Source organism: Aethalodelphis obliquidens, unplaced genomic scaffold (genome assembly GCF_003676395.1).
Source record: "Aethalodelphis obliquidens isolate GAN/ISIS:26980383/991018 unplaced genomic scaffold, ASM367639v1 scaffold10, whole genome shotgun sequence".
Taxonomy (NCBI): domain Eukaryota; kingdom Metazoa; phylum Chordata; class Mammalia; order Artiodactyla; family Delphinidae; genus Aethalodelphis; species Aethalodelphis obliquidens.
Genome location: NW_020837954.1, coordinates 915,517 through 927,907, shown reverse-complemented (window position 1 = coordinate 927,907; position 12,391 = coordinate 915,517). Strand labels below are relative to the sequence as shown.

At 56.1% G+C, this 12,391-nt stretch overlaps 1 protein-coding gene across 1 annotated transcript in view; it reads left to right on the top strand.

Moving 5' to 3' along the window:
* Positions 1-1,220: 1,220 nt before the first annotated feature.
* The window catches only part of LOC113622955 (myosin-7-like), an 11,304-nt gene continuing 133 nt past the window's right edge, over positions 1,221-12,391 (top strand). The window contains exons 1-23 of the mRNA XM_027111722.1: positions 1,221-1,265; positions 2,450-2,502; positions 2,930-3,138; positions 3,397-3,540; positions 3,831-3,987; positions 4,162-4,189; positions 4,823-4,931; positions 5,014-5,106; positions 5,210-5,273; positions 5,691-5,789; positions 6,024-6,127; positions 6,790-6,928; positions 7,035-7,153; positions 7,262-7,411; positions 7,691-7,861; positions 8,452-8,761; positions 9,032-9,099; positions 9,434-9,521; positions 10,155-10,272; positions 10,418-10,541; positions 10,824-10,960; positions 11,204-11,459; positions 12,088-12,330. Of these exons, the coding sequence (XP_026967523.1) occupies positions 2,938-3,138; positions 3,397-3,540; positions 3,831-3,987; positions 4,162-4,189; positions 4,823-4,931; positions 5,014-5,106; positions 5,210-5,273; positions 5,691-5,789; positions 6,024-6,127; positions 6,790-6,928; positions 7,035-7,153; positions 7,262-7,411; positions 7,691-7,861; positions 8,452-8,761; positions 9,032-9,099; positions 9,434-9,521; positions 10,155-10,272; positions 10,418-10,541; positions 10,824-10,960; positions 11,204-11,459; positions 12,088-12,330 (2,922 nt within the window). The 5' untranslated portion in view covers positions 1,221-1,265; positions 2,450-2,502; positions 2,930-2,937. The remainder of the gene's footprint in view (positions 1,266-2,449; positions 2,503-2,929; positions 3,139-3,396; positions 3,541-3,830; positions 3,988-4,161; positions 4,190-4,822; positions 4,932-5,013; positions 5,107-5,209; positions 5,274-5,690; positions 5,790-6,023; positions 6,128-6,789; positions 6,929-7,034; positions 7,154-7,261; positions 7,412-7,690; positions 7,862-8,451; positions 8,762-9,031; positions 9,100-9,433; positions 9,522-10,154; positions 10,273-10,417; positions 10,542-10,823; positions 10,961-11,203; positions 11,460-12,087; positions 12,331-12,391) is intronic.

Below are 12,391 nucleotides of genomic sequence, written 5' to 3'. Positions count from 1 at the left end.
TCTGTGCTCACAGGCTGAGCCCCAGCTCCCTTTCCTCCCCTCCTCTGTGGCTTCTCCTCAGGCCCCCAGGGAGGTGGGAGATCTTTCCTGTCCCTCTGCCCAACTTGCCAGAATACGAATCTCACCAGAGCCGGAGAGATATCACCCCACAGAACACAAGAGGGGTGTGGGCAGGCACAGCTGTCTTGGTTAGGCATCTCCTTCTAGATCAGGGCAGCTGTATTATCTATGGCCCTGGGCTAGGGCATTATGTACCTGTGGGCAGAGCTAGGAAAACAGGCAAAAGGCTCCAAACTAGGACCATCAGGCAGCCGGGTCCTGCCCTCCGCGCACAGTGGGTCCTCGAATTCTTGGACTCCCAGCCCTCCTTCCCAGGCCTCCCTCCACAGGCTGGGCTCCATCTCCATCTGCTGAGCTCCTCTCCACCGCCCTTGAATCTTGCTGCCCTGACTGGCTGCGTGACCTTAAAGAAGGCATTTCCTCTCTCCATAAAGTGAAGGACTTGGACCCATCACTAAGACCTGTCTGGCTCTGAGGCTTGGTGACCTCAACACATTGCCCAGCCATCCAAAGAAATCAGTGCCCGAGCCAGAGTCCCCATCTCTAAGCTCCCTGGTCGTCGTTCTTGCCATTTGGCTGGGAAACCTCCTTCTAGCTGCCCCCATCTAGCCCCTACCCTGGGCCCAACTCTGCCCTACCCCTCTGCTGCTGACACTCAGCCCCGTCCTATCTCACAGTTGGGTGCAGGACCCAGGCCAAGGAGTAGGAAGGACACTGTGCAAGAGGAACCAGGCTGGTCCTGGGGGCAGGGGCCCTGAGGGCAGCAGTGTCAGGGGCCAGGAGAGCACGGAGTCGGGGGAGACGGGGAGCAGAGGGCCAGGGCCCTGCCTGCCTGAGGTCATGGTGGTCGTGGTCAGTTCCCTCTCCTGCCAGCTGTGGAATGTGAGGCCTGGCCTGGGAGATATTTTGGCTGTACTTGGAGCCATCCCCGCCCCCTGGAATCAGACCCTGCTCACTCCATGCCATAACAATGACAACCACTTCCAATTGTTTCCTAGCTGGAGGTGGCGGGGAGGGGAGCACGGTTTGGGAAGGGGGGGGAGCCTGGGGGAAATGCTTCTAGTGACAACAGTCCTTTCTAAATCTGGCTGGGGACTGGGTGCAGGTGGGGGTGGGGGGCGCCCTGCTGCCCCATATATACAGCCCCTGACCAGGTCACTTCCACAGCTCTCTCCTGCACTCTCTTCTTTCCTTGCTGCTCTCAGGTAAGAGCGTAGAGCTGGGGGCCTTTCTCTGGGAAAAGGGGCCCCAGGTTTCGAAAGGAGCTCCCTAGGAACAGCAAGCTGTATGCAGGGCTTCATGCAGAGTGCCAGGTCCGGTCACTGAGCACACATGGGAAGGTCTAAACATGCATGTATGTGCCAGGGGAGTGGGGGGCTCATGTGTTACAGGGGGAGGTGCGTGTATCTGAGCATGTGGGACCGGAATGCACAAGAGGGGTGTGTGTGTGTGTGTGCACACGTGTGTGGTGTCTGAAGGCATGGTGAGGGAGGCTATGTACCTCACTGCCTAAGACACAAAAATATCAACTGGGAGACATGTTTATGATCAGGCCCGAGGACAGGTAGGTCCATCTGTGGGGAGGGGCAAGAGGATGGCGGAGGACGATTGTTTAGGAAGTGTGCGCATAAATACTAGGCTTGCGATGTGTAACTACCCACGTCCATGCACGTGGAGGGGCTCGTGTGCACAACTAGGAGTCAAGCCCACTGCCGTGTGTGTGCCCCCTGCAGAAGTTGTCCCCAGGCACAGGCACGTGGTGTGGCTATTCCTGTCTTCGTACCCTTGACACTGTACTTGTGCTGTATACATACTGAATGTGCACGTCTGTTGTGAAGAGCGTTCGGCTGTACCATGGGTCTGTCTACGAGAAGAGACCCACAGCGGCTCCTCTCTGACAGTGTTCACCACAACTGACGATAAAACGGGGACAGGAAGGATGAGAACTGGCTTTGGAGTCCTGAGACTGGGGTTCAAGTCCTGGCTCCACCACTTATTGTTACGTGTTCTTGGACAAGCAAGCCGGTTAACCTAGATTTCCTCCTCTGTAAAATGGGGTGAGGACTGAGTAGGAGCACGTGCATAAAGGTGCTCTGTAGGCTGTAAAGCCCCAAAATGTAACCACTGGTTGTACATCAGGTGGCTCAAAAAGGCAAGCTTCACTAGATGGGGGTAGGCAAGGGTGGGGTCATCTGCCAGGAGTGAGGAGTGAGGGGCTCATTGAGTTGACATCAGGAACCTGGGCGGGGAAAGCAAGAGGGAGGACAGGACCAGAGAAGCCACCACCACCGCCCACCCACGTTCATGCCTGAGACGGAGGGAAGATGAAGGGCGGGGCCAGGGCGAGGCAGGGAAGTAGTCCTCACCAGCCAGCCTTCCTTCTCTCCAGGCCCCAGCCAGCTTGACCCCCTTTCCTCTCGAAGGCACATCCGAGAAGCCAAGGTAAGGAGAGCTGAAGATGGGGTGTGGGGGATCTGGGAAGACACACAACTCTAGTTTCTGCCTTGCCTTGGGAGCATGGCTTGGTGGCCAGGAGTTCTTACCTGTGACTAGTGAGGGAGCCAGGGAGGGATGAGGCTCAGAGACGGGTACGGTGGGTATAGTTAGCTTCCTGCTCGCAGAAGCCGGGGACACTCCTCGCTCCTCTAGGAGACCCCCAGCCAGGACAGACGTTAGCCTCCCCGCTCTGCCCCGATAGGTTTGCTAGGGAGTTCTCAGGCTAGAGGATGAGCTCAAGGAACGAGGGACTCTCGGTGACCCCTCCTGAGCCCTGAGCACAGTGCTAGGCTTCGGGGCTCCTGCTGAAGGGGAGAGCCCCGAGAGGGGAGTGGGGGGGAGGGCAGTCAGCTCCTTTTCCCTCCCGCTGCAGGCCCAGCCATGGGGGATGCAGAGATGGCTGCGTTTGGGGAGGCCGCCCCCTACCTGCGCAAGTCGGAGAAGGAGCGGCTGGAAGACCAGACCAGGCCTTTCGACCTCAAGAAGGATGTCTTCGTGCCTGATGACAAAGAGGAGTTCGTCAAGGCCAAGATTTCGTCTCGAGAGGGTGGCAAAGTCACCGCTGAGACAGAGCGTGGCAAGGTAGGTGGCAGGGCCGGTGTGAGAGGCCACCATAGATGCCCCCCACACCTGGGTGGCCAGAGAGGGGTGCCACCAGGATTGCCCTTCCTCTGGGTAGGGACCTACTCCCTCCAAATAGCCCTTCTCGTCCCCAGCATCCGGTCTTTCTTCTCTGGGACCCTGGGTCCTTATCTCATGAGCATCGTCGTCCTGTAACTTGCCCAAATCCTATCCCTGCTGAGGGGGCTGACAGCAGGGCCTGCACATGGGCTGTTGCAGACGGTGACCGTGAAGGAGGACCAGGTGTTGCAGCAGAACCCACCCAAGTTCGACAAGATCGAGGACATGGCCATGCTGACCTTCCTGCACGAGCCCGCGGTGCTCTACAACCTCAAGGAACGCTACTCAGCCTGGATGATCTACGTGAGTGCACCCCGGGACATCCCTCTGAATCTAGTGGCTTCCTGCTCCACGTAATTCCACCTCCTGGAGTCCCGAGAGTTTCTGTCTTTTGTGCCCAGGCAGTATTGCACTCTGTCCCAATCCTTGCATCCTTGGTGCAGTTCTAATACCCTGAGGGCTGGGATTGCTCAGATTGAGCGCGTTCATATGTTTTCCTTTCTCTTCCTCTCCTGAGACCTTTCTGTAACTCCGAAAACCGCCAACCCTCCCCCTTCATCACTGGCAACTCACTCCTCGTTTTCCTCCCCTAGACCTACTCGGGCCTCTTCTGCGTCACCATCAACCCCTACAAGTGGCTGCCGGTGTACAACGCCGAGGTGGTGGCTGCCTACCGGGGCAAGAAGAGGAGCGAGGCGCCGCCCCATATCTTCTCCATCTCTGACAACGCCTACCAGTACATGCTGACAGGTGACAGGCCCCAAGCAAAGGGTTTCCAGAGGGCCCTTCCTCCTCTGGAGGGGTTCAGGCCGCTGGGAGTTGCCGAAGAGAGGCAGGGAGCTGGGGCAGGTTGGGGGGTGGGGGAAGCCAGATGGAGCATCTTATGTGGCTCCTGACTTTTCCTCCCCATTTTCCCCCCACCAGACAGAGAAAACCAGTCCATCCTGATCACGTGAGTGTGGCTCCCTTCCAGAATGTGGTTCCCTTCCAGAATCTCCCTGAGCCCAGCCCCTATGAGGACCACAGCCCCTGTGCATAGACCCACAGTTCTCTTTCCCTCCACCTTCATGCCAGCTCTGATTTCTTCTCTGGCCTTCACCCTGACCTCTCCTTGCTCTCCCCCTTCCTTTCTGCTTCCCATCCCTCTCTTATTTTTTCCTCTCCCATCTCCTTCACTCACGCCCCTCCAGCTCATCACTCCTTTATCCATAATCCCAGTAACACCACATCTTCTTCACCTCTTCATTTTCTTTCATCGTTCCCTTCGCAAACCTTCCCCATTCTTCCAGCCCCACCCATTCTTTTCCAAAACAGCCCAGGCCAATCTCCTCTGATTGACCTTGCCCAGCTAAGACCAGGTTCCACCTGCCCAAATCCACACCTTCTTTCAGCATCCTTCCTGGTTGCTACCCTTGACCATATGTACGTCAGAGTACAGCTGTGTGTTTGAGATGCATATTACCTGGTGGCTTCCTGCTTCAGGGCTCCCCCTGCCAAGTAAAACTAGGCAATCTCTCCTGACTTTAGGCTTGTTGGTCTCAAACAATGTTTGTTCACTGCCTAATAAGCCCAACTGTCCCAACAGTGGAGAATCCGGGGCAGGGAAGACGGTCAACACCAAGAGGGTCATCCAGTACTTTGCTGTCATTGCCGCCATTGGCGATCGCAGCAAGAAGGAGCAGGCCTCAGGCAAGGTAGGCCTACTGTCCTCCAGGGGCCTGCACTGCAAAAGGGAGGAGGAGGCCTCTCACCCGCCACCCTTCTTGACCTCTGCAGGGCACCCTGGAGGACCAGATCATCCAGGCCAACCCCGCCCTGGAGGCCTTTGGCAACGCCAAGACCGTCAGGAATGACAACTCCTCCCGCTTTGTGAGTGGTCCCTGACTTTGGACTTGGGATTTGGGCTGGTCAAGGGATGGTGTCAAGTATGAGCCTTCCCTCAACTCATCACCACTCTTCTCCACCTCTCCAGGGGAAATTCATTCGAATCCATTTTGGGGCCACCGGAAAGTTGGCGTCTGCAGACATAGAGACCTGTGAGTGCCAGGGATCTGCTAGGGCTCAGCCTGAGCTCATCCTCATTCTAACCATCTCCGTTTCAACCTCCCTCTTTGTCTTTCTCTAGGGCCCTGCCCCTCAGGCTCTCTCCCTCTCTCCACCTCTGTGTCTCTAGGTCTATATATTCGTCTCCTTCTGAGACTTCCTCTGGTCTTTCTCCACCACTGTCTCTGCACATCTGTGTCTCTTTCTCTGGGACTTTTCTTGGAGATCATTTCTCTCCTTCTGGGACTCCATCTCCATCTCTGTGTGTCTGTGTATGCGTCTCTCTCCCTCTCTTGTCTCCCTCTCCCTCTGTCCTTTTCTCACTACATTTATCATTCCTTTTTCTCTATTTCCTTATACTTAAATCCCAACCTTTTCTTCCTCTCTTTCTTCTCCCCTACTATTCACAGACCTTCTGGAAAAATCCAGAGTTATTTTCCAGCTGAAAGCAGAGAGAGATTATCACATTTTCTACCAAATCCTGTCTAACAAAAAGCCTGAGCTGCTGGGTGAGTCACAGCTACCAACCGAGACCAACTATCTCCATGGCAACCTGGTCACCTCGGCTTGTGGCTGCTTGTTGACAGGCCCTGGGTTTATGGCACTGCTGGATTCAGTTCTGTGGGATGTAGGACCCTGTTAAGCCCTGTTCATGTGCTTTTCTGCAGGTCATGTGGCAGATAGCCCCAGGGAGGGCCAGGGGTTTGCACTCACATTCTAACCACGTCTTTCTCCCCTGCCAGACATGCTGCTGATCACCAACAACCCCTATGACTACTCATTTATCTCCCAAGGAGAGACTACTGTGGACTCAATTGATGATGCAGAGGAGCTTATGGCCACTGATGTAAGTGCATGAGGACCCAGCTGAGAGGCGAGGGGATTGGCAGTCAGGGGTAAATGGGGCCAGTTCACTGGCCCACGAATAGAGCTAAGACACTGGCTGTCCGTTGTTCAACGTGGTACGGCCCTCCCTGAGGACCAGAATGTGCCCTATGACCAGGATGTGCTGGGGTACAGGTGTGGTTAAGACAGGGCAGGCCAGTACTTGGTGTTTTCAATCAAAGCAGAGAGGGTTGAAAGCCATGGGACAGAGAAGCAGACAAGCGAAAAAGCAAGGCATTACCAAGGGAAACGGGGTAGTGGTGGTCACGCAGATGCCGTGGGCCTGGGGCAGGCTGTCAGGTAAAGAACGGGTATAGACACATATGAAAGGTCCAGGCGGGGAAGCAAGGGGAGGGCCTAGAAGAGGGGTAACAGTAGGAAACATGAGTGGGCAACCCTCAGCACCTCCAGCGCACAGCCTGACCACTGACGCTGGGGCTGAGGCAGTCCACACCCCACCCAGCTCTTGTACCTCCCGTCTCAGTTTTGGAGTTCCCCACTGGGGACGGGAGTCTCAGAGCTCACAGGGATTCGGGAGACAAGATCTCTCTCCAGTTCAAGAGGGGTCTCACTTACCTGCCATACTCCCATTTCTGGCTTCCACCAATACGGGCCTGCCTACAGAGTGCCTTTGATGTGCTGGGCTTCACATCAGAGGAGAAGAACTCCATGTACAAGCTGACGGGAGCTATCATGCACTTTGGAAACATGAAGTTCAAACTCAAGCAGCGAGAGGAGCAGGCTGAGCCAGATGGCACCGAAGGTGGGAGTCAGGGATGCGGGGAGCAGCTGTGGAGCCCCTGAAGCCTACCTCTGCAGAGGAGTCATCGCATCCTTTACCAGCTTTGCTACCTGCCCTTTCCTTCCAGAGGCCGACAAGTCCGCCTACCTCATGGGGCTGAACTCAGCTGACCTGCTCAAGGGGCTGTGCCACCCTCGGGTGAAGGTGGGCAACGAGTACGTCACCAAGGGGCAGAATGTCCAGCAGGTGGGTCACCTTCAGAAGTTAAATGGGGGGTTAGCATGGTGCAGTGGGAGCTTTGCAACTCACTCTTTCCTACCACTCTCTCATCGGGGCCTCTCCTCCACCTTCCAGGTGTTGTACGCCAGGGGGGCGCTGGCCAAGGCCGTGTACGAGAAGATGTTCAACTGGATGGTGACGCGGATCAACGCCACCCTGGAGACCAAGCAGCCGCGCCAGTACTTCATAGGCGTCCTGGACATTGCCGGCTTCGAGATCTTCGACGTGAGTGGGGAGCCCCGGGGCCGGGAGAACAGTAACTCACTGGTTCGCACAGGCAGCCACTGCTGGCTGAGCCGGCTGCAGGCCAGGCGCGGGGACGGTGGTGTGCTCTGGTGGAGACGGTCATGTGTCTTCAGGGCGCCCTCCCTCCCCGCCCTGACAGGGGAGGGGAGGAGCCAGCTGCACCCCTTCCCAGGCTGGACGCGGCCCTGGGCGCACCGCATGGGCCACGGACAGCTGCCCGCCTGACCCGCTCCCCTCCCCCACCCCCCCGCTCTGTAGTTCAACAGCTTTGAGCAGCTCTGCATCAACTTCACCAACGAGAAGCTGCAGCAGTTCTTCAACCACCACATGTTCGTGCTGGAGCAGGAGGAATACAAGAAGGAGGGCATCGAGTGGGAGTTCATCGACTTCGGCATGGACCTGCAGGCCTGCATCGACCTCATCGAGAAGGTGCCGCTTTGGCCCCTCCGCCTGAACTCTCCACTCACACCCCACATGCATGAACGGCCCAGAAAAGTGGCAGACCCCTCTCCCTTCTGGGAGATCCAGACAGCAGAAGAAGCCTGAGCCCTAGTTCCCAGAACCTTGCAGGAGAGGGTGGTGCCTGGGAGAGCTGAGTTTCCAGAGGCTTGAGAGTGGACACACGGAGGACGGGCACCTCAAGGATGGCCTCCCATACCAGTGTGCTTGCGGCCCTGGTTTACCCATCAAGGAGCAGGAAGTTTGAGGGTGGCACAGGGGCGCATAAGAGAACACCTATTTTCAACCCCATCATCTCAGGGATCTGGGCGATGGAATGGTGTGTAAAGCACCTGTAGCATCCACATTCCCAGACTTTCACAAAGGTCCCTCCGAAATCAAACAAAGTCCCACCTTGGGAAGGCTTGAACAGGTGTCAGTCAATAGATAACTGTACTCAGAGCTGACACTGATACCTAATACCCAAAGGAGCATCTCCATTTGCAAATACTGACCCTAGAGCAGGGTCCATCTCCATCTGCTTAAAGCAGGCTCAGTGATGCTCTCCCCTCCACCCTCAGCCCATGGGCATCATGTCCATCCTGGAGGAGGAGTGCATGTTCCCCAAGGCCACTGACATGACCTTCAAGGCCAAGCTGTACGACAACCACCTGGGCAAGTCCAACAACTTCCAGAAGCCACGCAACATCAAGGGGAAGCCGGAAGCCCACTTCTCCCTGATCCACTATGCCGGCACGGTGGACTACAACATCATAGGCTGGCTACAGAAAAACAAAGACCCCCTCAACGAGACGGTGGTGGAGTTGTACAAGAAGTCCTCGCTCAAGATGCTCAGCACCCTGTTTGCCAACTATGCTGGGTTTGACACACGTGAGTGGAGACTGGGACCCAGGGGACTGGGAGAAGGACTTCTGCCGTGGTTCTGAGGCAGGTCATGTGCTACACCCCACCACTTCCATGTCAGGCTGGGCCCCAAGCTTTACAGGTTCAGTGAGATAGAATTGGGTGGAGAAGCTGAGGCACCCACAATGAAGACCCTGGCCTGCAGGCTAAATGTGAAGAGAGGTTGTGATTCCTCACCCCCTGTCCAGACTCCCCACGTGCACACTCGTCCCATTTTCTCGACTCTCGTTCCCACAGCTATCGAAAAGGGCAAAGGCAAGGCCAAGAAAGGCTCATCTTTTCAGACCGTGTCAGCTCTGCACAGGGTGAGCATGTGGCCCAGCGCCACCCCAGTCCCGCTTGCCCCCTGCCTGGTTCATCCCCAGCTCCTGCCCCTCAGTCTCTTCAGGCCCTTCCTGATCCTGTCCACCCTGTCTTCTCTCTCCTTCATCTGCTGGCCTCGTCTCCCACTCCTTTCTCATCTCACCTCACTTCACTGTCGCTCCTGCCTCCCATCCTCTCCCTCTCCACGTCTCCCCTAGCCCTCCTTTATCCTCTAGTTCCTCGAGTTCTCTCTGTCTCTCTTTCCCTTCCTTCCTCTCCGCTCACTTCTCTTTCTCTCCCTTTCTTTACTTTTCCCTCTTGGGTTTTGGGCCACAGGAGAATCTGAACAAGCTGATGGCCAACTTGCGCTCCACACACCCCCACTTCGTGCGGTGCATCATCCCCAATGAGACAAAGTCTCCAGGTAAGCCCAAGAAGTCGGGCCCAGCCCAAGGTTGAGACGCGTTGCCCCGGGGTCAGGGCCTTCTAGGTCACCTCCTGAGCTCCCACCATGGAGCTTTCCAAATCACACTCTTCTCCTCCCACTGCCCATGGAGTCTCACACACTACCTCCCAACTCGGCCACAGTGCTGCCTTACATTTGGAATGTGTAGCTCAGAGTAATGTGCAAGGCACTCTGATGGACATCACCTCACTAGTGCCTTACAACCGCTGGTGACACGTGTAAGGATTGTTTATCCCTTTCTGAATGAATCATAAGGAGATGGAGGAGTTCAGGTGCCTAGGTTCAAGGCCTGGCTCTCTTCTGATCAGTTCAGTGACCTCGGTCAAGTCCCTTAACCTGTCCGGGCTTATTTTATTCTCTAAAAAATGGGCTATATTTGCCCTGGCTATCACCTATGATAATAGGCATAAACCATCTAAAATAAGGACCGTGAAAGCCTTTCGGTTATTCTCAAAACACGGCTAGGAAAAAATACTGACTTGCTAAGGTTATAGGCCAGTACGTGGCAGAGCCAGGATCAGAACCCAGAACGCTTGGCTGTTAGTCCCGTGCTCTCTCAACACACTCCTCTCTCTTCCCCTCCTGCCACAGGGGTGATGGACAACCCCCTGGTCATGCACCAACTGCGCTGCAATGGCGTGCTGGAGGGCATCCGCATCTGCAGGAAGGGCTTCCCCAACCGCATCCTCTACGGGGACTTCCGGCAGAGGTGGGTACCAGGGCCCCCCAGGGCTCAGGGAACAGGGGGAGCATAGGCAGCCTCAGGTGGGAGGGGAGTCTTCAGGTGGCCTCAGATTCTCTGGGCAGAGCAGATCAGTGCAGAACGTGGGTAACTACGGGCACCTCCCTCCCAGGTACCGCATCCTGAACCCGGCAGCCATCCCCGAGGGCCAGTTCATTGACAGCAGGAAAGGGTCAGAGAAGCTGCTGGGCTCCCTGGACATTGACCACAACCAGTACAAGTTCGGCCACACCAAGGTGAGGAAAGGGAAGAAACAAACTGATTACAGGAAGACCTGTCTTGTCCTTTGACTCCTCACCTCATGGCTCCTTTCCTTTTACCAACCATCTCAGGAACATTACTGAACCACGTGCTAGCCCTCCCCATGGACCAGACAGCACTGCTCCCCCATGCCAGCTCCAGCTGCCATTGACCTCCTTCCTCCAGTTCTTTCCTGCATTGTTAGCCTCTCTAAGATAAGCACCCCCTCTTTTCCATCCTGCCTGTCCTAGTCATGTCCACACACACCTTCTCCACAGGTGTTCTTCAAGGCGGGGCTGCTGGGGCTGCTGGAGGAGATGCGGGACGAGAGGCTGAGCCGCATCATCACCCGCATCCAGGCTCAGTCCCGGGGTGTGCTCTCCAGAATGGAGTTCAAGAAGCTGTTGGAACGCAGGTGAGAGATCTCAAAAGGAGGTTCTCAGGTCTCTAAGGCCCAGGTTCAGGGCAGTATAAGGAGAAAGAGCACACCAGGTCTTCAAATGACAAAGGGGGCACGACACACATACAGACACAGGGTGGGCCTTGCTGTCGGAGTGTGGAATGGATGGAGGACAGGGCCATGACCCAGGAGCCAAGGCCTCAGGACGGGGAGGAGGGAGGAAGCTCTCTCACCAACCTTCTTGCTGTGCCCCTGCAGAGACTCCCTGCTGGTAATCCAGTGGAACATTCGGGCCTTCATGGGGGTCAAGAACTGGCCCTGGATGAAGCTCTACTTCAAGATCAAACCGCTGCTGAAGAGCGCAGAGACAGAGAAGGAAATAGCCCTCATGAAGGAGGAGTTTGGGCGCCTCAAAGAGGCTCTGGAGAAGTCGGAGGCTCGACGCAAGGAGCTGGAGGAGAAGATGGTGTCCCTGCTGCAGGAGAAGAACGACCTGCAGCTCCAAGTGCAGACAGTGAGGCTCCCGGGCCTCTGCTGGCTCTTCTGCCCTACACCTGCCCACATCCCCCACACACCCTGCACTTCCCTACCCAGGGGCTCACCATCTTGTGCCCTCATAGGCAGAGGATTCTGGAATCAATACTTCCAAAGACCTCCAAAGAGGTCTCTTGAGGCAAAGAAAGGGAAAGGGAGAAAGAACTAACTTAAAAACATGGGCTTTCCACCAGGGTTCAACCTGGATCCACAGCTTAATAATTTTGCAACCTTGGGCAAACCATGCATTATCTTTGAGTCTCAATGTCCTCATCTCTAGATGGGAAATAAAGCCACCCATCTCACTAGGTTGTAAATATGTAAAGTGCTGGCATCAACAAACACAGTTCCCTCCCGTTGATGGAAGAACCAGAGGAAGAGGGCCAGATAAAGAGACTTCTGGTTCCCTTCCTCTCGGCTCTCATCCCCCAGTGCTCCCATCACATTGCCCTAAAACTCTTCCTCTCCCCATCCTTCTGAGGTTCTTCTCAGCTGGGGAGATCCTAGAGCTCCCCTCCTATAGTGAGGGTGGAGCCTGTCCCTCCATGCACTTGCCAGGGCGAGGACCCCACCCACCAAACAGCCTCCCCTCTGTACCTTGCGCTCAGGAACAAGACAACCTGGCTGATGCGGAAGAGCGCTGCGACCAGCTGATCAAGAACAAGATCCAGCTGGAGGCCAAGGTGAAGGAGATGACCGAGAGGCTGGAGGACGAGGAGGAGATGAACGCCGAGCTCACGGCCAAGAAGCGCAAGCTGGAAGACGAGTGCTCTGAGCTCAAGAGGGACATTGATGACCTGGAGCTGACGCTGGCCAAGGTGGAGAAGGAGAAGCACGCCACAGAGAACAAGGTGAGGGCAGCTCCCTCTGGCTCCAGCCCGTGTCTCCTCAGGATTCCCAGACCTGAGTGTG